The sequence below is a fragment of the Rhopilema esculentum genome, chromosome 4, assembly GCF_057945365.1.
Source record: "Rhopilema esculentum isolate cy_ngs chromosome 4, ASM5794536v1, whole genome shotgun sequence".
In the NCBI taxonomy this organism is placed as follows: domain Eukaryota; kingdom Metazoa; phylum Cnidaria; class Scyphozoa; order Rhizostomeae; family Rhizostomatidae; genus Rhopilema; species Rhopilema esculentum.
Window position 1 is genome coordinate 10,689,626 of NC_142818.1, and position 26,114 is coordinate 10,715,739.

Sequence of the window (26,114 nt, forward strand, 5' to 3'; positions counted from 1 at the left end):
CACTGGTATTGTATGTTTTGGGTAGTCGTGCGTCATACAAGCATCTTATCAATATGGCATCGATTGTCAGTTCCTTGATGTGCAGAAATAGAATCTTTTATGTGCTTGCTTAATTTAATTGAGAATATTTCTACCTAATCGTGTGTGGTAGTGTGGAAATTTGAAAAAATTGGAATGTTCATTCAGTTTGCTCGTGTTGTTGTGATTACAGAGTTGTTACGAAGATGCCAAAGCGCTAATAGATTCATACCATTTACTTTCACTACAGTCAGTAAACAGAGAAATTAATCACCGACCCATTGACTTTGCGAATAACGATGGTAAGTACACTTTCACGCATTTATCAATGCTTATTTTAGGCGTTTGTCTAGCAGTTGGCTCTTGGAGGCATAGTGACATGTAATATTCGGGCATCAAAATGCTTAAGAAAATGTACGGAGAAAGAAAACCCTGGTTATTTTGAGACCCTTTAAAGGCAAATGTTGAAGACAAAATATCATATTCCTACTATGAGTTATCCTCATTCCAAATTGCTGTCAATTTAGCCTCATATCATTATGAGGCTATAAACTGTATCCAACAGCACACTTAAGATGAGATGAACGAGTTAACCATTCATGAATAAATTACTTTGTTAGTTGATAAACGGAATGGTTTGGATGACTTGGTTCTAGGGCCGGTTTGTGTGCAACTGTAATGCCTGAGCGAGCATTTCCCATCCCCTTGGATCATGTGGCATGACTCAAGACACTACACTCAGTTCAGTGTTCCCTTCTAGGATCAACTCATCTTCTCAAATATCATTTAATGGATTAATAATGTATTTGCTTTGCTTCATACTTTGCCATTTTCGTCTTTTGAAAAGACACGGTTTTCAATTATCAAACACTCTTTATAAGTCTTATTTGCATTCAATAACATTTTTATTGGATCATATTTTCAAATCTAATCATATTATATGACCTTTAGCGTCATTTGAATTTCCAACGAATGGGGCTCTTTGCTGCTGTTTGCTTGACCAGTAGTGATGTTTGATTGGCGCTTATTTGTATCAACGAACTGTAGCTGAGTTTGAAGTTACAGTTAAAGAGGTACAAGAGGCAATTTGTTCTAATATTGGAGACGTTTATCAAGTCTAGAAAGTAACTTAAGATGGGCCTAATGCACCTGAGAAATCAAGAATGAAAAAGGTACATTATAATTTGCTACATTTGAGACGTTTTGTCTTGGCAACATTTGATAAGTTTCTTTGTTTGTTCCTTTGTTGCTTTTACATTCTGCTCACGGTGAGTTAGCATGTTGGTGCTGATTGTTCGAATCATGAAAGACGCTCCAACCACTCGAGACTCTTGTTGATTTGCAATAGCACATTAGGGTTATTAAATTCAATATGTCTCATTTTCAAAAAGCCATAGATAATAACTGTCTGCATCCTAAAATGCTCTGCCACTAAGCAACAATGTACGCTTATGCCGCTTTTTTGTCATTCAATATTGTTTACAGTATCCCACGCATTCTGAGAGTCTAGGCCACGAGACGCCATTGAAAATCGGCGTATCGTTTAAAATAGTAAAGCAAAAATGCCATCAGACTAATGATCGCGGTTCACAAAATTTCAAATAAACTTTTCAAAAGGAACCACGGTAGCTTTTTCAGAAGGAAGAGAGGATATTTATTTATTAGTTAGAAAGTAAAGGGAATAAAGGATCTTCACAAGACGAAGTTCAGCCGAGAAATAGAGGAATAATCGGTTGGAAACGTGAAATGCATATTTATCGAAACTTAAGCATTACACTTAAGGCCGATTTCCATATGACATTTTTTGTGCGTGCGGGCATAGCGCCCAAACCTGAGCATGCGTAGTTAAAATCAAGTAGTCTCGACTTTGCGTCCGCTGTGAGCGCCAGAAAGTTGAGACCCTATCAACTTTCTGGCGCTCACAGCGGACACGAAAATCGAGACCACTTGACATGCTCAGATTTGGGCGCTACGCCTGCGCGCACGAAAAATGTCAAATGGAAATCGGCCTTTATGCATGTCTACGCATCTCTCATCTCAAGTGGATTTTATAGTTATGGTGCACAATATTTCTTGATCTGCGAAGATTTAGATTGCGTACACAGGGTGTGTCCTTTGAAACAGAAGGATTTGCGAGTACTTTTTCTTGCTAGTCTTACCTCCCAATGTTTCAATTTCGTGTTTAAAAAAACATGTTCATCATTTGTGATGTGGCTACTCGTGCAAAGTGGAATATAAAAAAGACCATGAAACAATATTGTAGTTTTTGATAAGGAAATATAGGAGAAAATGGATTAAAATTCCCTTGAAATCAGAGCCTCACTTGAATTTCAATTTCCTTTAGGTAGCAGTGGTCTTAGGAAATATCTGTAGCATGTAGCTGTAGAAAAATCAATATTGTAAAATAAAAACAACTTTAACAAGAACATATCAAATTAGCAAAAAGTTGAGAACATTGTATATAATTGCTATTATAATGAAAAACTGTTATAGCCCTTTCTCTAAGTATTAGGGGTTTTCCTGCCCTTTCTCTAAGTATTAGGGGTTTTCCTGCCCTTTCCCTAAGTATTAGGGGTTTTCCTGCCACTGGGGTCAATTACAATTAGGGAAGTATTCAATCAGTTTTCATAATTCGTATGGAAACCAAAATGAGTAAATTTGCTGAAATTAGAATTAGAAATTGGAAAGCATGGTCGAGTTTTGGTTTTAGAAAGCATGGAACCAGTTCTTCTCAGCCACACCGCTCATTTAATAATTCTCAAAACCACTAAATTAAAATCTAATACCACTGAAAGTGGACAGGATCTTTTAACAATGACGGCTATTATAACAATGTGTGTCTTGAGCAACATTGGTCAAATATTGTCTGGCATCTTTAACTCATTATGGAGCGGGTATAGGACTTCTTGTCGCCACAAATAATAATCATCAATACTTATATCTTATAATGTGTACAGCTTTTATTGTGTTCAGCCAATTAGAGATGACTTATGCAGCATAGTCACTTCCTATCAGCTAACAGTGCTTGTTTTACCACTGCTTTGGCAAGTCATTATGCTATATGGTAACAGTAATCGGTAACAGTAATCAGATGCTTGATTGAAACAATTACATTGGAAGGCCAATTGAACGTCTCCTCGCTTTAAACCAGGTTTGACATTGTAACCTCGGGAATGTTGCAATCCTATTCATCGGTTCACCGTCTCACCTTCTGCCTTATTCTGAGCCTGCGGGACTTAAGTGGTTGATACCGTATTAGTTGCCAAGAACACAAATCTGATTCTCACTTTGATACAGTCAGTGGCAAAGATATGTAGTGACTGGAAGAGCTTTGATATATGAACCAGGGACATGAATAAGGTATAAAACTACACGCATTACACACCCTTCATTACATTCCTTGCTATAAAACATTAGCTCGATAATCGTTCATATATTAACCGTAGGTTCAATATATAATCAAGTTTTTTGTCCTTCTTTATTAGCACCTCCAATTACATTTTGTTATCAATCCTCTTTTTGTATCTTGAGAGAATCCATCATTTTACGTTACGAGCATGTTTCGGCCTTTGATTGAAAGACAAACACAAATATTCGACATCATTTTGTTTATCAGCTTAATTTAACGATTACTAAACCTCAAGTTAACTTCAAATCCAGCGTCAGCAAGCCTTTTGAATTTCAGCAAGAATCACATCTATTTATCATCTTCTCTATATATTAATCTTGTTCGTACTTATTGTTGCAATGATAAACTGAAAGTTTTCTTCTCCTCGTGTTCACGTTCAATTCTCCACCGAATGGTCATCGAGAGGTTGTAAACACTCACAATTATTTTGTTCTATCGTTCAATAAATGTGAAATTTGAGATTTCGGAGTTAGGGTTGATTAGAATGTTCAGGGGCTTCAGGAATTTGAGCATGCCCCTCTTAGTGACAGGTTGCTTTCATAAGATTGTTCGAGGGGCGATTCACTCTTGCAAATAGCGTACGAGATTTTGCCTAAAACAAAAGGATTTCTGTGGATTTTCAGATAAAACAATAGGATTTTCACGAAAGGTGTACAAGATTTTCTTAGAGTGATTTGCCCCTCGAGTTTGTAATGAAGGTATTTGAGTATGCCCTTCCATGTTTAAACGGATAAATAATTATCATACAGTAACTAGTATTCTTTATTTCTTCTTTTCTGTAATATTTTATATTATGTTTTTCTTCGAATAACCCTCTGTATTCTTATCAACGTATTCACAATCAGGGGTGAAGTGCTGGGGCTATGGGGGCTGAACTCCCTTGTTTATGCCGAAAAGTAAGCCCCCTTGTTTATACCCTTGTTATTTTTATAGCTTAACACCCCTGTTCGCAATCTATATGATTATCACATCTATTAATCTGCCCTGTTTGGGTTGCCCGGTCATGTTTATATTCGTATATATTGTCTATGAAGCTATGTATAAGATTATCTATTTTTTTGCAGAACCCTAGCGTTTAAGTATTAGATCAAACTATGTATAACATGGACTCAAAATATAATTGTAGGTCCTGCAAAACTGAGAAATTTTCGACAGGATATGTGATAAACACAATATAAAAGTGGTAGAAATAAGATAAAACCGTTAACTATAAACTATCTGAAGCTGCTGTACATGATCTCCTGATGAACAATTTTTTCAGTGTGCTCCTAATATTGCCAATGGGCATTCTCATCCAGACCTAAAGGTTTCTATTAATCAAAGCTTTATTTACTTTAGACCTGATTCTTTCTGTTTATCTTTAATAAGCAAATGTAACAGATGAACTATGAAACAAAAGTGAATACTAGGAGAAATATGCTGAATTTTCACCGCAGCGTCGTTACACTCCCCCCTCATCATATTATTGAAATACGTAGGCTACCTAAATCTGTTTGAATTTTTCCCTTGTCACTGCAATTTTGGGTTGAACATTATTCTCTAGATAAGTAAAGAAATTTTGCATTGTTCCTTTACTGTTCTTTTCAAATAAAGATATTACATCTAAGCCAAATATTTCCCAAAAAGTTATTATTTTCTTTTGATTTCATTTTCAATCTAGAGAAAATTATCCTTCATTATTTTGGCTAATTCCATGATAAATAAATGATTCAATTATAGATATATAATAACATTTCCAGTCAGCCATACCAAACCTTGTTACCAACGAACTAAACATAGATGATAGTTTGAGATTCGAAAAAGATTTAGCAATGGTGGCCTTAAGCAATTCAAAGAACTTATGCATGTGTGTGGAAATGAGAAGGATTTCCTAATGTTTAAGCTAATATCTTTAATTCTTAGCTAATCAAAGAGTTTCGGTGGGGTAGAGGAAGGCTTAAGTGATTTAATCAGAAATATAACGGTTAATATACGGTTAGTGACAATACATAGCTCTCTAGATTAAAAGTCGTTTTCATCTGATTTAAAGAGCCTCTTCTCTATGGGATGCCAAATGGGCCAAAATTTTAAGCCGGGATATAATCTTATGAAGACTTTAAAATATCATCAGGAGTTGGATATATCATCAAGAGTTGGATATATCTCTCTTTACAATAAAAATTCTTCACAAGATAGCATATATTCATTTCTTCATGACATTTCTCCTAGTATCTTTACCAGAATATTTGCACAACTTCTTAATGAGATTTGCGCTGATCGCTTGATGAGATTTTCAGACTGAATTTTGTCCCAATCGGCATGTTCACAGAATGGTCCGCAAATTGTGAGCCCGCAACATGCAAACGAGGCCTTCATAAGATTCTATCCCGTCTTGAAATTTTGGCCCATTTGGCACCCCATACTTCTCAGCCAATGATTCTTTGCTACCAGGGCCAGGGCATGAATTTGTGAGAAGACGAACGAGCGAAAATCTTCAAATTTGTGAGGCAACCCTCCGTCCTGTCGCCAAATTACATGCGCAGTAAAGATTTCTTTCCATGCGCATTCTTTTTGACAACAGGACGGCGGGGGAGGACAACAGGAAGCTTACACAAAGTGTACCAATTTCTTTGGCTTTTTTCCAATAAGAATTATTGCGAATACTCTGTATGTCATAACTGAGTCAGGTTGTGTAGAGCTTTGGAACTACGAGAGGTCTCTTGCCAATAGTTTCCAAAACCAATTTAAAAAATTTACAAATGATATTGGTCAGTTAAATATGACATGAATTCATTTTTTCTGGCAAGAAATTAAAAGAGACGGTTACAGTTTAAAAATGAGATCAAGCAGTAAAAGTTTGATTGAATCGAAAATTTTTATTTTTCTTGAGCCAGATGAGATATTGCATGAACGTTTTGAGAATATGAGTCTAGAGTTTCAGCGGTTTTCCTCGATTTAAAGAAGCTGCGTTAGGGGAAATATATATACAATTGGACAAATACACGATGTATCTTGTTGTCTTCAGTTACTGTTGCACATCGAACGAAATCAATTATGGTGAAAGACTGTTTTCATTTGCCAACCATATCTAAACCACGGGACATATTTTTCATTTACGCATGTCTTGGTTTAAAGGTTAGACGGTGCAATTCTTCTAGCAACTTTTTGCTTCAGAGGTAACTGAAAGGGGAGAGAATGTTTTCGTAAGGCGTGCACACGTAGAAACGATCTCTCCAACTTGCAACTTGCAACTGTCTTGGTGACTGTGGATTGTCACTAAAAAAGGTAAGTTAAGAAGTTAAATTGCAACGTCATTGCGAGATAAGCTCACGATTCCACAGTGTAACATTAGTATAACTGCTGACAAATCGTTGACGATAACCTTAGGCCAGAAGGATTAAGTTACAAGTTCCCGTTTTCTGCTTTCGACGGTTTACATTTCCCAGACAGCCTCGCCTTCATTTTTTGCATGTTTTTATGCATATTCGTCGTGCAAAGCTATTTTGCGCGAGATGCATCTTACATACACTGCCTGATTTTACAGATAGTCTTGAAACCGCCATAATTTTAATACTGCAAGTTGGATTTAGGCCTAGCTAAGCACCATTTAGTCAACTGATGCAACCTTGTTTGGTTGTTCTTAGTTTTCTTTGGTCAGTGTCGCAAGGTACATTTCAGGGACATTTCACCAATACCATCTACATGTTGTTCTGAAACATCTTTCATTTCTGAAGTTCTGATTGCTGATTATTACACCAGTAACAGCCTTTATTCCACTTTTACAACATGTATATTGTACAAAGGCCAATACGGATGACCTTTTTGGAAATCAAGATTATGTTACACGTGGACAAATTCCCTGCCGTTTCGCCACACTTTTCAGTACATTACACTCTCTCGTCTGAACAATTCGCTTAATGCAAGGATATGTCAGTATTCACAATTTGCCCTCCTGCTAGTTATTTGAATGCTTTTTGGGTTACTGATGTGGATGTGGTTTGGAGAAAAGTGAAGTGTCGTTGACAGCTGAATCTGGCTTAAGATTTGTATCAGGATCCTCTCGGGCCTGCGTAAAGACACTACAGAGGAGAGAGGCAGGCAGTCTTCTTTTCTCTTCTCCGAAGAGTACGCAGGCCGGTAAGATCCTGGTTTGTTTCACAGGCTAATATGGTGCAACAGATAACGTCCAGTGCTTTAAACTTGCTTTATTATTGAGTATAGTTGCAATTTCACTAACTTGAAGTTTTTTCATAGAATTTCGTGCGCAATTCATAGAACTGAACAGCTTTTAGTGCATCGAATTGTCCATACTCCGTAACACTTTTTGAGGACGCAAATAAAACTAGCTTGAGATTTGTTTTTAATTTCAAGCTTCAGTCTTTCCGCACTACACAGTGGAAGTGTTGTGGAAGAACCACTAGAAGATCAGTTAACTTCCCATCTTATGCAAGTTTAAAGGGCGTCTCAAACACGTCAAGATTCTGACATTACGAACCATAATGGCGGCAGAGCAACCTCTTTAGGCCATATCATAACATTGTTATGCCTTTAACTTTGCAGTTTACAAATGTGGAACTTTGAAGGCGTTGCTTTCAGGTTAAACTGCTCTATTGCAATAAAAAATTTTATGTTTCTTACGATTATCTGGAATCGCATTAAGCAGTGTGATTAGCAGGCTGTGTAATTTGTTTGTTGTCCAGAGATTTATAAATCTCTTTTTACTTACTAGTGACTTTGGTATCGTGCCTTGGTGTGTATTTATGTTGGATTTACGTCTCCTATAATGATTTTCTTATCCATTATTCAAAACGTCTTATGTTAAAGCCTGGAAAAGCTTTCAGTTTAGTAATCATTGTTAATTTTTTTTAAACTGAAGATATTGAAATAGAGAAATACCAAAGACTGTTTCGGTATTTCCACCTGCCTCTTCAATTCTCTACCTAAATCCGTGGCAATTAATAGATTACCGATCATTCCAAATAAACATTAACAGCATGAGAAAATTTTAAGCAGACAAAGTGTGTTTGGTTTAATAAGAGGATTTTAATGTTTTGTTCTTTAGATTACAAAAAAACATTGCTCTGACGTTTGCTGATTTCTACGACAGGCTAATGACTTGATTCTTGTTTTTCTTCCTTTTCAAAAGTGCTCTGGCTACCTATTTTTTATCATTTGTTTGTCTTGTTGAACGAGCAAAATGTTTAAAAAAGGTCACATTGAGTAAAGAAATAACATAGAAATAACAAATATAATATATCACATAAATGTCGTTCCCCAAAAACTGGCTTCTTCACACTTTTGCAGAAAAGATATAAGAGTTAAATGGGTATTTGAGTATGGATTTCTTACCTCCAATTTTGCTGATTATTGGCCATTTTGTGTTTTCTCTTATTTTTGGTTCGGCCATATCTCTATGGGTTCTTCATCCTTCAATTTACATCCATTATCTTCGCAAAAACTATAACAGTCTTTTCTATTCTCGTTCTGTGCTATCTAAAGAAAAGTAAAAGACTTTGTCAGGATATACTTTGCACTCGGCATGATTTTGCCGCTTTGGCCATCAATTCAAAATCGTCGGTAGGAAATTCCTCACATTAGAGAAAAGAAGTATGCATGGATGGGGTTGATTCATAACATAGATATCTGGCATATTCACATGGCTGAGAATACTTTAGAATATCAGCATGTTCGTAAGCTTATGGGTCATGATATCGCATTAATTTCAAGAAGTTTTCTTCAACTGATTATATGGTGCGGGGGGCTAGGGGCTATAGCTCCCCTTTTTTTCCAAAGCCGTAAATAATTAAAAATGGGCCACCAGTCAAGCCTTTTTTATTCGGTTCTAGTACCCCCTTCTCCACAGGTTTCTCGACGCTCTGCGGTGTTTATATATATATATATATATATTGATAACTACAATTTTCAATAATTTTGAATCATCCTTCTTAGAATTTAATAGAAATAAACGTCAACTATCCAAAGCATTGGTGGCCAAAGTGTGACTCCTTGGTCAAACAATTTTCAAGCCGTTTGTGGGCTTATATCTTAACTTCAAGTAACTCTCAAAACAATAAGTCTATAGTAAATATGCGCTTTTTATTCTTTGTTAACCCAAAAAGTCGTGACGTTTTCTCGCTTTTTGTCTTTTGTGTATGCCGGGCTGTCGCGAAGGTGATCGAAGCAGGGTCCCAGAGTGGATGACGTTATATTAAACCGGTAGAGCTACATCTCTAAGGAACAAATTTCTAGGGCCCATTATTTGCATGAGAATTGAGTCTACGAGTTTCAGGAGGAAACAGAAGTTATCGAATCATGTTCAAAGATTCAAAGTCTAAGTGAGTGAACTTGGTTAACCTTACAATTACAGTGTTAAATAAGATCAAATAAACCTCTGTTGCAATATGAGAATGACTGAACAACTTGTCAAACTGCTCTCCAACCGTATGACTCTGAGCTTGGCAATTACGACTAGACGGTTGAAACTGAAGAGGCATTCTTAGTTGTCTAAATTTTCAAAATGAGGGTATCCCAGCTCTTCGCAAAAGGGAAAGTTGCAGGCATCAAAATTTCTTATTGCTATGACAAAAGATATTAAAGAAATTGTTATTGCATAAGAGGACATTTTTGGCTTTTACGGAACAAAAATGGAACAACGGATTCTATTTCTTCCAACACCATGTTCCCCCAACGCATTGGCGAACTGCATGTTAGATAATTTTTTTCTTTATTAGTTTAATGTTGATACAATCTCTAGCTATACTAAAGCTTATTTAAACCAATTGGTTTAAATTACAAACGCTGAATATAATATAAATGCAATATAACCGATGTTACAAATGTATTCCTTGCAAAGGTGACAAGTACAATTGAACAATGAAAATTCTGCGGTTCTGAGATGAATTACACTCATTTTTTGTAAGAAACTGGCTATAAGAAATGAGTACTGGACAGTCAAAAAAAATTTTGACTGTCCAGTACTCATTTCTTGGAAATTTTGTGAAATCCAGGAACATGATTGCCCTGTTGGCCTAGAACTTAAGAGACAAGAAATAAAATATACTTTCCGTATCTAAATACAGCCTAAGAGCGGAAGCGAATCTCTTGACGTGATAAAAAGGTCACGAACATTTCATAACATCATTCATGATATCATAATTAAGAAACTCTTAAGAAACAAGAGTATTGAAAATTTCCAGAACGTTAAGAAACTGGAGTACTCAACATCGACCTTTGTTTCCTATAAAAAATGAGTGTATACATCTCTTTTTGTTTGATAAGAGCTTCCAATCTATTTGCATTTCATGAAAGAACTCTTAAAGAGAAACAGAGCATCAGTATTGACATTGCTGCCAAATTGTGTGTTTTCTACGCGAAGACCCAACAAATTATTTGAATTTATTTCCAAGTATTTGAGTGATGATTTCAATCTTTTATTATTGGTCTATCACAACATTGAGAAGTTGTAATAATTGAATATGGGAATCCCTAACGGAGACTGACACATTTCATAACTATCTAACGGTTTAAAATGAATACTCTAAACTTTAAGTGCCACGGGTATTGATTGCTCCCCAGCTGTTCCAGCATGAGACATGAACTTTATTCAAAGGCATAAGTAAAACGTAACCAAATGCACTTTGTTTTCTGACGGTATGCAGTGCAGAACACACCAGATAGGTCCTCTGTCTTATTCTTAAAGTTACATATTGTGAAGTCACTTCGGTCTGGCGAAGCATGCGATACGTGATAAAGTCTTACATCATGAGTGATATGTTCGAGTGGCAGCAGGATTTTCTTATCCCATTACTGTGCTAACGTGGTCTAAAGTTTTTTCTCTTTTCAATTTTGAATTTTCTTGTTATATTGTAGAAAAACATCTGACTGTTCCTCTATGATTCAACCTCGTGGTAACCTCTTATCCGCTTCTGCATCTCTCATTATTAAAGAAGAGGCACGATATGTATATGCTCTATATAAGAAAAAAATGAAAAGAGGCTGTCCCCCGAAAGCATGGCTGTTTTTCAATTAAACCAGTTCTGTTAATAGTTAATTTAGCCTTATTAGTAAAACCATATACTCCAATTTTGATAGCTATTTAGAAAATTGCTTTACATTTCGTAATAACCATCCACGTTGGACGCTTTCAAATAGCAAAGTATATTACAAAGCAAGCTAGGCAACTGGTTCTCATGACAAGGTGGAATATTGGCGACTTTAAGGCGAGAAACCACAAATTAATTCGAACTGTATCATATATTGTTACTAATTGTTTTCCAGCGTTAAGACTAAGATGATTAATGAGGTTATTTTGGATAAAAAGATCATACTTCTGTGTAATTTAATATTGATCGTTGTTGAAATTTCTGGTTATGGTATCTAAATTGATTCTGTTAGAGCATTCTTTTCTGTAGTTTGCTGCTACTTGATATTATGTGGTTTCTTTTTCAATTTCTGTAGCGTGATCCTTATTAATTAGATACCCAAAAATTGAGGTTGACTGTTAATTTGTATTGCAAGGGAGGTCTGAATTTATTTAGGATTTATTTTAAAGGCTTTTGTTCTCGTTGAACTGGTAATACCGTGAGTTGCAAGCGTCAGTTTTACACGAACCTGAGCAAAATTGCACTTAAACTGGAACAGCGGATCAAATCCGTTTGGTCGGGGTACAGAAAAATCTTTCCTTTCTGTTTGTGATGACATTTCATAAGGTATTTGGTTTAGGCCAATTCGTAGGTATCTAGGAAGCGAAATCGTTAGGAAATAATTCAGTCTTATTTAGACGCTTCTATTTCAGTTTTACGACAAGTCAGAAATGAAATTAATAAAATCATGAAATTTCAAAACTGCAGATTTTGTCTAGTTTCTTATGGTGAAATCACGTTCAAAGTTTTTATACTACCAAAGGTTTTCTATACATTTTTCAATCAATACTATTTATTATCTTTTGATGTGTTTTTATTTTCTATAAAATAAAGAAAGTTGTGGTTGGATAGTCTCCAAATATTTTCTCAATTTAAACATTTCATTTAGGAATGCAAGAACTGACATCGATGCAAATATTTAAAAATATATACTTTCCTTGTTCAAATGTCACCTTTTGCAAATGGCTCAATTTTTTGCATGTATCGCTAATGCTGTTTTTATTTGTTTGCCAGCTTTAGTCAGGTGTTTCTAAAGAGCCCGAAATTCTAGTTGTTTTTCCTCGGTCGGTTCTGTTATAAAATCTAAATTTAATTAGCGTAGAGTGGCTATTAGGTGTTTTCTAGCTAGAATAAGAGTTTGGCAAAAGAATGAAAGGTGTACGCGAGGTTCTGTGAAAGCACTTCAAACCGCAGAAAACTAAGATTTCCCAAGCAATTGACGGTCACTCAACACATTTCTGAATATAGTGCGCGGCTTTTTCGAAGTAAATTGCGAAGGCGGAACCGTAACACGGAAGGGAAAAAGACATGTTACAGGCTTGTATAAAGTTTTATCCAGGTCAGTCTGCTGTTTCTACTCAAGGGCATTCGATTTGAAATAAGGCCTAGTTAACTGGTGGCCATTACGGAGTTAATGACGTTCGGTTTCTTTGCTGCTTTTTCAAATTAGCAATGAGGATGATTTGTGTGGTCTAATTAACAAGCATGCTCGCACGAACAGGCTCGTATTTGCTTCTATAACCATCTTGTTTACATTAACTGTAAAGGCCGTGCTAGGCTGCGTTTCAATATTTGCATTGCTAAGACAGTTTGCTGTTGAAGTGAAGCCTGTGAGTAACATTGAATGTGTAGCCATTGTCTTGGACGTCGACGCAAGAATCATATATTTTTTGTGAATTCTGACAAGCTGAGACAGCGAAAAATTCGTTAGAAAGAAATTGCGGAAATGGGGCTCATTTCTGGAGCCAAAAAGCCATCAATTGAGTAATTCTGACAAGGATGGTCTGCGTTTGATATCCATTACGAAGTAGCCAGTTGCTTTTTGTCAAGGGAGGCGATTTGTCTTGCCGTTGTGAAGCATACCTGCCATGATTCGCAAACATGCCTCACCAGCGAAAAAAGAGAAGGATGCTCATGGCTATATATTTGGCGTCAACAGTTCGGTAATTATAAATTCTTATAGTTTCTTTCGATTACAGTACACAGGTCCCACGCATACGGTTACAGAAAAGGTTAAACATCATTCATTGTCTGGAAGTTTGTTTGCTAGACTCCTTCATCGTGATAAACATGCCTTGCCTAGAAAAACCTATTCCGCCCTTTTCAAAGTTGTTGTACAAAAAAGAGAGTTTATTTCAAGTAAAACAAATGTTGCTTTAGGTAATTTAACTATGAGCAATTGTGTGGGATGATAAGATTGTTATGGTTTTTAAGCCTTCAGTCTTATCCAGGTAAACTAAAGGGGGTCTAGTTTCAGCTCTCGATTACTTGTTATTTATTTGGCAAACAGGTTTGAAAAAAGCGTTGATATTACAATTCTTTAATGTAATTAGACTCTCTTATATTTATTTTCTATATATCAATAGATGGGAAAACGCAGCATCGAGAATGTATTTCCAGGGTTCACGAGGGGTTTAAAGGGTCACGTTGCCTAACATTTGAATCTGGTTACGGGATTGTATAGCAGGAATTGAAAAAAAGCCTAGAGCAAAAGTCCCTAAAAAGAAATGTTTACTAGGACGTACCCAAAAAATATGGTTTGTAGTATTTATAGTCAAGGGCAGGGACCGCGGAAGCGGATGGCGGAGGGGAGCTTTGGCCCCTCCTCCAATAATTTCCAAAATGTATTTAAACCCATGAAAAAATCGCCTTGGTCATGGTTTTTAGCATGTTTAGCAACCTCAATCTGTGATATGCCCGGCGGTCCTTGGTCAAGGGGAAGTGATTTCTATGTAGGCTTATGGAGGATTCTCCTTGGTAGAAACAGACTGCTTAAGCTCCCAGTCCAGCCCTGTTGTATATGATTATCTTAAGTCTCAAACGGAACAAGCATAGATCCAACATTTTTTAACTGACCGTTAGTGCTCAACGACCAAAGAGTTGTTGCTGTTTTTAAAAGCATTCCTTTAAGGAGCAGCGCCGCCTTAAACTACATATTCATTTTCACTTCAAAAAAGCAATTTAACTTTATTAAAAGCATAGCTTCTTTTATTTCCAGTCAATACAAAAAAGCTATTTTTCTGGACCAGGGCTTAGTGTATTAAGACACGCTGTATCATAATTGTATGGACACACCATTGAGATGTTATTATTGCTAATCCTTCAATGTGAGACCGGTATCTTGTTTAATTTTTGTAATTAAAAAGATACCGCTTATTCCAGAGGACATTTTTTGGGGCTTTGCCTCATGTAAGAATGCAAGTTGGTTAAGGCGTTGCTTGTTGAATGCGTATCATGGTCAGGAATTGAGGTATCGCGAGTCTGTGAGTTTGTAAGTCTGCTAAGTTTGTGAGTCTCTGAGTCATCAGAGAGAAAAACCTTTTCATTGCTACAGTTTTACTATTTAGTGGTGAACTCTTCTTTTTACTAGCAAAGTAAAGAATTCATCAAGTTATTCCTAGTTAAATTTCTATGAATTTTGTATACCAGAAAAATGTCTAGGAGACAAAGACACCTTAATCCCTGAAATGACAGTGGTTCAGAGAGGAAAGATTGGCATGATTGGCTGGGGTTTTGTAATGAAGGACTAAGTCAAGTCGAATTTAGGTAGATTGCTTTACTATTAAATCGTTTGGAAATAAATTGTTTTTTTTTATTTTGAAATATGATTTGAAGTTCCAGTGCATCGATTTCACACGAACATGACGACCTGTCCAGACTGCCCTACAGAGATTCGATTTGCATCAAAGTGTTTGTTTTTGCTTAAGCAATCGCAGAGCAGTTGTTTCTAGTGCCCTGTCACAAAACACAGACTGATGTGATCCAAGTCGAACTTGGACTACAGTGCGGTTTACGGTCACACCCCTTGACATTAACATGAGGAGGATGAAATGAAACGTACATTGGCCCAAACACGTTTCGTTTGTTTGTGTTGGTTGGACTGAAACTTCAGATTGACACTGAATCGTGCAAGTCAGGCGAAATCAGTTTTTATAAACATTGGGATAGTATGGTTAAAACTGAAAATTGATAATAAGGCTTGTCTACTAGTATATCTCTAATGTTTTCAAGAGAGATACGCAAATAAATTGCATTATGTGATAGACAACGACACACTGGTTCTTCATAAAGACAGTTTGTTCGAAGTGAGTGGATTCACAATGGAATTTTCTTGGCAAATGCTTTGAGCCAGGGCCCTAGCTATAATTGCTGTTGTTGGGACAGGGGGAGGGGGGACGCGTGGGGACGCCCCAAGAAAATTATTATATTGCTTTTTTCAACAAATTATCAAACCACATACTATGGAAGAGATGCAGAAAGGTTTGTGAACCAAAGGATATGGATAAAATTACCTATGGAAATTGAAACTTAAAGCATCTCTTTGGGAGTTACAAAAACATCTGAAGTCAACAAAATGTGAGCACTGTAACTGTATGATCTGTAAACCTTTTATCCCTGGGTTATTGTTTTTATGATAATCATTTATTTCTTTTATCTTGTATATACGTTTTGGAAATAGTTGGCCTGAATTAGCTTTTGTTTTAGCTATTTTAATTATCCAACTTTAAACCAAGGAATTTATAATGGTAATAGTAATAAAATCTCTAATAACTCAACCTTTCTTACAGTACGACGTGCACATGCCAATAGTTTTCAGTTCTGTTTAAAAATGTTCGCTTGGGTGGGAGAATTAGCAAACACCATCCTATTTTATGCGATATTATTCTGGGTTTTCTATTCACCTTAACTTTGACAGGTATTCTTTAAAACTGCCATAAAAATGTTTGGCTTCACTCATTTGAAGATAACACAGTTCCCACCTATCGTCTGCTTGCAATCTTCACCCTGAAAATCCATTATCAAGATCGCCCGTTTGATGCGTTGCAGTGCTCTTCTAGTTTACAAATGAGGTGCCACTGACGAGCAGTTGTTTATCTTGAACACAAAAGTCAGCTGGCATAGAGTTGTAAAGTGTGGCGTCATCAAAAACCTATTTTTAGAATTTTTGAATTTTTACCACATCACCATGAAATACTTTCAAATACGCAAAATTGGCCAAATATGTCAAAAATCGGTTGAGATATGGCTAATGAAAGATTTGAAGTTTGCTAACGAATCACTGTTATTTTGGCTCTGTTCATACCAAAATACAGAGGTTTGATGGGGAGAGAACCAATAAAGATGTGGCCATATCTCTGCCATTCCGTAATACACTTGCCTGATTTTGCACATTTAGAGGTATTTCATGATACTTTTTCAGGTTTTGACATCCAAATTAAACAATTCTAAAAGTAGATTTTTGTGACGTCATTACTTTAGAACTCTATTGTTGTAGGCATACTAGTATCTTTCAAGGCGCATGCGTATTCTTATTTATTATGCAAGACTCGCCATGAAATCTCTGGCCCTGTTATTAGGTTAGGTTAGTTTTTGTATTTCCAGCTATTTCACGTTAGTGGGCTGCTTTTCTTACTAATCAACTTGAGTATTATGACCACACGTTGTCGTGTCTGATCTACGCAACAAGTGAACGCACCTGGGCCCGCGCCACAGGAATGGCTCATGGTCTCCCCACTTTTTGCAAAATAAAGATTGAAATAAGCTCAAATTATGCCCAGATGTATGAATCTGTAGATTCAAAGAAATACATTAAACCAAAGTCCAAAAGTAAAACAGCTTTAGCAAAATTTTAGCCACAATTGGGCCCAGAGAGCGAGAAAGGAAAGGTTTCCTCACACTGCTGGCCCCTCCAGTTAAGAATCAGTGGCACGGGCCCTGCGAACGCTTCTATTGTCAAATACTGAAATACAAGGTGTATGTGGATATAATTAGAAACTATAATTAGCTTGAATAACTGTAATAGCTGAAGGAACAATCAAAGTAAGTGGCGAATGCTTCACTCGAATCCTGAAACCTTCCTGTTACATTTTCAGCCTGGGAACTAGTGCCCACTTTCCGCTCAATCAATCACTTTCTTTGCCATTTGCGTGGGAGATTTATGAATGCTGATGCAGCTTTCAACATTCGAGGTTTAAATCAGACAAAATTAATATTTACGATTAATTCAGGAAAGGATGATGCTAATAATCATTGCAATTTCACTGGATATAATGTTATCACTGGAAATTCGTGTGTGTGTGAATTAAATGCCAGCTTTTGCAAGAAAGCCGCATTTGTTTGAATAAACGCCCCATAGAGTATCTTCTCATTTCAAAGTGGTTCCTATCCAAATATTCATTACTCTTGTTATGGCTTTGTAAAGTGGGTGCCTTCTTGAATTTGACGGTGATGTTTTTTAAGTGATGAGTTTTGAGTTTGATGGTGATAACTAATTTTGACAGGAACGTTCCCATTAACGAAGATGCCCTCGAAATTTGGGAAATTGGATAGTTTCCCTTATTATCAGCAAGGCATAGTTCCATCGATATATCAGTGGCGTAAATTGCAGAGGTGTGGCGGGGGGGGGGGGGCAACCGCCCCCAGGTTTTGCCAAATTGTCGGTTTTGTCGGCAAATGTGCTTGCATTTGTTGACATTGCCCCCCCCCCCCCCCCCCCCACTTAAAAAAATGAATTTCCGCCACTGCGATGTATTTTCTACAAAGCGAAAGGGAATTCATTCGAAAGGTGGGGCTGGGGGGGGGCTGTCCTTGGCCTGCGGCAGTAGTTTGTAGTCAAGGTTGCTGTGTTGACATGCTGGTGGGAGCCAATATGGTAGAGGAAGCTTTCGTTTCATGACTGAACTGGTTGAACATCTTAATATACTAAACACTAAACTTTATTTATTTTGGAGATGAGGACACGAGTACCTGTTTTTATGGCAAGCCTCATTTTGAGCTGCTGAAGTCTTAATCAAATATAAAGACCAGAATAATCTGTGGTGTATTAGCTTCAAATGTCACGTCATAATGTGGCCAAAGTACGACAGCTTTGAATAAGATTGATCTGGGTTACCTCTCGGTGATTAGCTATCTGGGTTGCTTCTCGGTGACGTGTCTTTCTGGCTAGGTCATTAGATACCAGCAGCATTGATATGAGCTGTGAAGGCTTGTTACTCAGTTAGTATGAGCTATTGCACGATTGATGTTAGTTGGAGCTGAATTCCATAACTAGAAACCAAATCAAGACAGTATGAATAACAATCTTTTTGTGTTACAGAATGGCTTTGAAAAAACCAAACATTTTCTGACGTTTATACTCTGAAGAGTATCAGGCAAAAAGTCTTTTAAACATGTTTTGAAATGTTTGCTTTTTCACTGTATATATAAATAATCCAGAATGATTCGATGTGAAACTGTTATGATTTTAAATCATTATTAGGTTATAGAGCAATAAAAGAACAAATCGTCTTATATAATGGATGTCTCAAACACCCGCCAAACCCTCCCCCTCCTCCAGAGTCCAAGAAAGTGTACAGTCTTGACCCAGACAAATTTCTAATACTTTGAAAGCCTCCAGGCTTTGGCCTTTAGTTTCTTCATTAATTTCTTCAATTTTCGTTGCCCTTCCTTGTGATCTGTTATGTCTCTGAGCTTCGACCCTGTTTCTATTCGATCTTTAGTTGATTAGATAACCAGAGAATAAGCAGTACAGTTACCACCTGCTATTTCATACTGGCCTTTTCCTATGCAATCAAATAACAATTTTTGCAAAGAGCGGCAAGGAAGTCCCCAATGACTCTTATCCCAAACCATTGTTTTCAATTAACAATTTCCCAAGAAATTAGGAAATCCATGTGATCTCAAAAAAGCAAGTATTATTAAGGAGGAATTTCTGGATTTTCAAGGACATCTTAGATGATCCCGTGGGTAGTCCGCTCTCCGTATTAAGTGTATTAGTTATCAAAACTCATCATATTTTTAAAATGAACCGTTTGTATAGTAAATCTACCAGAAATCTGTGTTTGCCTTGCTAATTCTTGTAATTTAATGACAATCGTAGTTGTCCAAAGTAGGTCATTGCTTGTGGTGTCAGTCTGCGCAGAGGCTCTAGTTGTTCGATCCAAGTTTCAGTTTGTCTCGAGAGCGGTTTGCTTTAGTTAGCTAATAAACCAATGTCCTAAATGCTTCTGTCATTGCTGGGGCGCGATTTGGGGGTTCGTGTGGCTTCTTTGTTTGTACCGATTTTCCTTGGCGTGGCCATGAAACTATCCGTGTTGCTGACATTCCTTTGAAAATATATATACTTAGCTCAATTCTCCCCTTCTCTATGTAATTGTAATGGTGATAACGATGAAATAAAGGCTGATCTTCGTATCTTGGAACAAATCATTCAAACGTGGACATAGAAAGCAAGATATCTCTAGCTCGCTAGCAAAGTTCAGCTCTCTGGCTCGTTGCACTGGCTTCATTTGACTAGGACTTCTTTTTAGGAGCTGTGCGTAAATACGTTCCAAATACGTCAGTTTCAGCTGTGAGATTTTATCCTCCTCACATCCTTTTTCAGCTAGGTGTTCTTGATTCATCATTTCCTAGCTTCGTTGAAAACACAGTTACCTGTTTTGATATTTTAACTGTTTGTGTTCTTAAGATTCAAGTGATATGTTGCAAGTGCCGATCTCTAATGTGCCAAGAAACCTTGAAGCTTAGTTTCATGGACTGTGTTTCTATCGAGTTCCATTCTTGCAGCTGATTCTTGTTGTTTAAGTGGTTCACTTTGCATCGCTTAGAATAATTTAAAAGGGATGCTATATAGTTAACACCCTAAGGAAACTAGTAAGACATTTAATTATTATATGCCTGTTTTATAAAAAACTTGAGTTTGTATAGTATTTTTGTTGTTGCTGTGTTATGTTCGATTCCCCTGTCTATTGACTGCTTTTTCTCTGTCCAGACACAGCAATGAACTGTCCATTTTAAGGTTGCTTGGATTTTCCGCAAATCTAGCATGGGATCGAATGATACTTTTCACATTTCTTGTCATTGAATAATTTTTCATAATCACTTCTATATTATTAGCGCCTACTTCATGTTGATACTGGCAGCTTTCCTCGTGCTGCAAGAGCAAACAAATTTCGAGAAAGAATAACAGACAGAACTTCTGCGCAAGCAAAGTAACAAAACAGAGATTATAGGATAAGGTTTACATTGTTTCCCTGTGTTATTTGAGAAATGTGACCTAGCGAAGAGAAAATTAAGACGGATGATAACTGAGGAGGTTTAGCAAATGTATAAAGTCCCGTTTGAGGAATTCTCCAGTTGCGGTGATTGCGGGTGCATCTTGGAGTGTGTCGCGAGAGATGACCAGAGTATTGTTTCATCAGTAACTCGTTTGATATGGGTCTCGCCGCCAACTTTTCGAGGGGCATCAGTGAGAAAAAGCAGGTAAGCTTCAGCAAATACTTTAATTGAAGCCAGCTAGCTTAGTCTGAATCGCGCAACAACACAGCATATTCAGTAATTCTTATCTTACCGCAGTATTGTTTTGGTACCTCAGAACTTTCACCGTCGTCTCCGACACGACCAGGCAGCGAACCTTGGAAACAAGTCGCCATTAATTCAAAACAACAAACCAAGAAGTCGTTTGAGCGATGTTGATTCGACAAAGTTAAGCTGCAGGTGGCAAAACGTTTTTCCATTTTCGTTTCGTCGATCAGATTGGTAATTTCTGCTTTGACTTTTAATCTGCAAGATGAGATATCGTTACGTCGTTGAAGGTTTCATGATGGTGATTGTTTGAAGTCGTTGTTGCAATTACTGCAAAAGGTGCACTAGCAATGGATGCTGGCTTTCTCTCGTTGCACTAGCGTTGTAACGAGCTTCAGTAAGGGATGTTTATACTGTATCTTTTTATGCAACCATTTTTCGCATCTGAAGAATCTCCCCTTTGTTTTAATTAATACGAAGGTTTATAATAATAATTCAAAAATAGGATTTTGCATAGTTTTTGCACTTGTGACAAGGATTTGACTCGTAGGTCTAAGCTGAGAGGGTTATAGCCACTTGGTTTCAAGTTACTAGCATCTTGTAAGTTTACTTGCTGTCTTGTCGGGGTGCACAGCCAGTAGCACTGAAGTAGCTATCTTTAAAGTAACCTCCTATTTGGTACGTTTCCATGTGGTAATGGTCATCAGCGGGTACAAGATATGTGACACGGTCATGCCAATTCTTTTCCATTTAGCACACTGACTTTTCCATATTAAGTTTTTCTTTGGTTCACTCGACTATCATGCATGAAATGAGGCGTTGAGGACCCTGCCATTTTTATATACTTGCTAAATGAATTTTGTTGATTGGAAATTCTACCGATAAACAGTAGTGAAGTACATTAATAGCAAATTTGAATATGAGCGTATGGATGATGCTTTCCTTTTAAATTATATTTTTTCAAAGATTTGTATTGAAAGAATTGATCCATTGATCGACAGCGTATTTAATCTAAGGATGTAAAAGATTCTAGCCATGTAGTTATCATGATTCGCTTTCAGAATGATTTGTGTTGATAGAAGTGAAAGTGATCATTCGATTGTCTGATTGGTTGACAATCCCAGATTTATAATCATTCTTAATATCATATTTTCTATTTATACAGTTCACTTTCTGGTAAATATGTAGAAGTTTCTGATCTCTTGATCGTCTATGTGACTGATAACTATCGAGCAACAACCCTGAGTTTTGGCATAGTTTTTGTCATAAACCTTTGTTTCTGTTGATTCAGCTTGTGTTGCCTTTTCCAAGTGTCACTAGTTCTTGAAAGAATGTATTGAACTGCTAATATGAGCTAAATATTTATGTTTAAATACTAGTTTCTATTAGTTTGCGCAAAGCACAGTCGACTCAGGCGCCATGAGTGAAATTTTTAGGCCATTCGCTGAATTTCCACACAGTCTAGCTGTACCTAAAAATGGATTCTGCTTGTGGGTCCCTCGTAAAACTATTGCAAATTGTTAAAATATTTTATATAACAGTGAAGTGCTTTTGAAATATGACTTGTACCTGCTGTTTCTGTGTCAATTGAAAAGCAAATTTAAGTTTCCTTTATAAATTTGTTTCGTCATTTGACGAAAAAGTAGGTCTTTCGCCAATGTTTATCTGTGCTTGTGAACATGAATTCAACACAGCAGACCTCAGACTGAACACTTCAGCGTACCGGCGTTCTTGTGAGGGTCGTAGACTTGTCTCTTAACTGTTCGATTATTTGCGCATGTTATAAGGTCTATTCGAGGGGTTTATTTGCGACTGTCAGTCCACTGGAATTACTTTCTGGTTTTTTTAAATCAGAGGTACTAATCAGTTGAAAATGATCATTTCTTTTATAGCTTAAGAGCAAAATTTTGCCCATAATATTTGCTGAACCTCAATTAAAGTAGACAAATTAAAAAACGTTGAATTATCTCTCATCTATCTTTTTGTTTTGATAATGACCGCATCTCTCTCTTCATTGCAGGCACATTACAGACAAGGAGTCGCTTTGCAGCACATGAATCGCCACTCTGAAGCGCTGGCAGCGTTTGCCACTGCGGTGGCCCATGACCCAGGGAGTGAGCAGCTACTGCACACTCTCATAGAAGCGGGCCTCAAGTCACCACTCCAAGGTATTACAATTTTTAAACTGTTTATTATTGTTGTGAATCGGGTATGTTGACTACCTAATACACAGACTGAAGCCCCCGGCATCTTGAAGGCATCAAATTGCACTCAGAGAAAAACACCTGAACTGTTTCCGCTCTTTTTATCATGGAGTTTGAATGAGAGAGCTAGTGTAACTGCATTTTACCTGTTTGAAAACTTAAATTTTGGTTTAAAAAATTGTTGTGTTGAATCGTTGCTGCATGGAGCAATTCAGACATTTTCTTTGTTTTTAAAGATAAAAACATAGTGTCGTCTATTTTTATTTTTTTAAGTGTTGAACGTGATATGGCAAATTTCTAATCGGGTGTACAATTCCGGTCACTCCTAGTCACTTTTTGGCGCCGCTTGCATTCCCCAGTTTAAGAACAATATAAGAAACACAACATAATGTAACCAATCAAGGCCATATTATTAGCAAAATGTATATGTAAGAGGTCTGCTTGCTGTGCCAAACAACGTTAACCCTCAACAGCAAATTGTTGTGCGGATTTTTTAGCGCTTATTCCTTTGAGGATTTTCATTAGCAGCAAATAGCGCTACCTTAAGCTTGATTATTCAGAATAAATGGAAGCTCGTAATCTTGGATTGGACGTTCGGCTTGTTTCAGAACAGCTATGGTTATTAGCCCCGCCTCCGTTTGCGAAAAGGCCTCTTTTTGCAAGCCATATTATTGTTTTATTAAGCTGGAAGAGATCTTATACTACTTTCCCCTGTGATATTGAAACATAATTGCGACGATAGAAGGAATCAGTTACCAGACAGATCCTTCCGTGTTTCAGTCTGATTTGCTTCGATTCATGTAAGATTAGGCGTTTTGAAGGCCAGCATCGTAGTTAGCATTCTACTGAGACATTGTCCCTATTTTCAGCGGGGCAGGAAGGGGGATTGCTTCCCCCATGACCCCTAGTTGGTTTGTTTAAAGAGTCCCTGCTTGATGTGTTAATTGAATAAAGCCAAAGAATTGAATTTGATCATCTTTCATGTGGTTGAAATATTTGGGAACGCAGCTGCATTGTCAAGGAAACCTAAAACGTTGGCTAAATATTATCCCAGAACACTAAGTAACCGTTCATACTGCTTGCTGTTGTTAAGTGTTGAATTGCTAGTAACAATTCTGCGAAAAGTGACTACCCGTAAACGAAGGTATGCATTCATATTCCAATGGCCCGAATTTTTTTTCTGAAGACAATCCTAGCATTCCATCTAAAATCATCCTAACCTTCTTCTTTGATTTGCTCCTTCGCGTTTGTTTCGGGATGGGGCTCCGCACGCTTACTTGAATGAATTTATTGCAAGCTCTCCGCTTTACGACAAAAGCTGCTACCTTATTCAACTCTATTTATAGCTACTGATATCAGAATTGGAAATTTCTGTTGAAATATGAATCACACGCTCAAACGAATGAATCAATCTGTCTTTCTGCCGTCAGGACTTCGAATTCATATATCCAACCTTGCTTTGCAGATACAAATATTTTTGAATAAATTACCTGTCTCAAATGGCCAATTCACATTCATTTTTCAAAGATGTTCAATAGAACTTGCAATGCACCCAGTAATTCAGTCCTCCTAGAGATCCATCGAGCATTCAACACATGGAATTCATCGAGTTTTCTACCTTGCCACGTAGAGAAGCGTATTCCGATACGCAGAACTAGTAAATATTCTTCAAAAATTGAATTTAAGTTTACAACTGTTATTTGGTTGCAAAATTTTCCAAAAATCAACCGAAATTTTGCAAAACACTAGATAGTAAAAAATTTCCTTTCTGTTATGGGAAGGGCAGAATCATCAAGTGCTTTCCTTACAAAGCCTCCGTAACTATTACTCACCTTTACTCATAAAAAAAACGTTGCTTTACGAAGATATTGAGTTGTAGAGAAGGAACATTGCCAACGGCACAATGAATTGCCCTGTTATAAGGTCGTGTCCTTGTTTAAACAGAGAAATACTTTCTAACACGAACTAGATGCCGACACACATTGCTCTTTCAAAACCCAGTCCTTGTGTATGCTTGAGATCTCATGCATTAACACACATTAACATGGTTTTTCCTTTTAATTCACGGAATTATTTAGGACTAAGCTCAAAGCGAATCCGAAAGACTTCTTAATGTAATAGCAAAATTTTCTCATGAACATTTGCTTGTAAAGACCGATCGATATTAATAGGCATCCATTAATATCATTCTTTCAACATGACATAATTTTTTGCCTGTGGTCGGGTATTTCTTTGCTCTATTAAAGAAAAGAACGGGATTTAAAACTAGTCTTTAATTTGCCTTCACTTAAAGGGCCTTCAGAGCCTCAGGACTCTAGTTGACTGTTATGATATTGTAATAAGAAAACAGATTCTGATCCAGCCTTAATCGATGCTGACTCAAAACATGAGATCCACTTTTGTGGAGTAGGCAGCATCCGTTTCTTTGTGTTATGAATATTGACGCTTTTCTATTGGCTCCTCCTTGCATGAAAACTTTGTGACTGGCTCAAAAATTGACCAACAGGAAACACCTACAATGCTTGCCAAAAGTAGTTGACACATCAAAGCAGTTTCAGGACATCTTTTTTCATTTCATGGTATAGAATTTGCTGAGGGGCTCCTTTTTCGCCTAAAACAATTTTGGAAATAAGCCTCGGTTAACCTGGTTTCTTAAGGTGTAGGTTTCGTTCGAATCTATGGAGAATAATCTAACATTGTTTGAAGGACGAGAGGGGCTTTTGCACAAAATGTTGCAAAGAACAAAAGCAAAAGTAGAAATTGACCACTCTTTGGCATCAACAAAGAAGAGCAGAGCTCTGCCCCACTGAGCTCCCTAGCACTACAACCCTATTTCAGAGCCTGGGATTATTTTCTTATCGATTGATCGTAGCACAAGCACCTCCCGCACACGCCCCGCACAAGCCGCGCATAAGCCCCGCATAGGTCCTGCATAAGCCCACCGGTGTCAGATGTTGACGCTAGCATAATGAAGCGACCTGTGATAAAACAGTTTTGTGAAGGTGTATTGGCAACCAAACCATAACACTTGCAAAAGGCCATAATGAACACAAGAAAATC

The 26,114-nt window shown here is 37.1% G+C and overlaps 1 protein-coding gene across 9 annotated transcripts in view; it reads left to right on the forward strand.

Moving 5' to 3' along the window:
- LOC135691211 (uncharacterized) overlaps window positions 1–26,114 on the forward strand; it is a 62,059-nt gene that overhangs the window by 22,042 nt on the left and 13,903 nt on the right. For 3 of the 9 annotated variants that reach the window (XM_065209011.2, XM_089116029.1, XM_089116033.1), the window contains one exon: window positions 22,871–23,018. In XM_065209011.2, the coding sequence (XP_065065083.2) occupies window positions 22,871–23,018 (148 nt within the window). The other 6 variants (XM_089116035.1, XM_089116034.1, XM_089116030.1 and 3 more) reach the window with 6 other exon arrangements.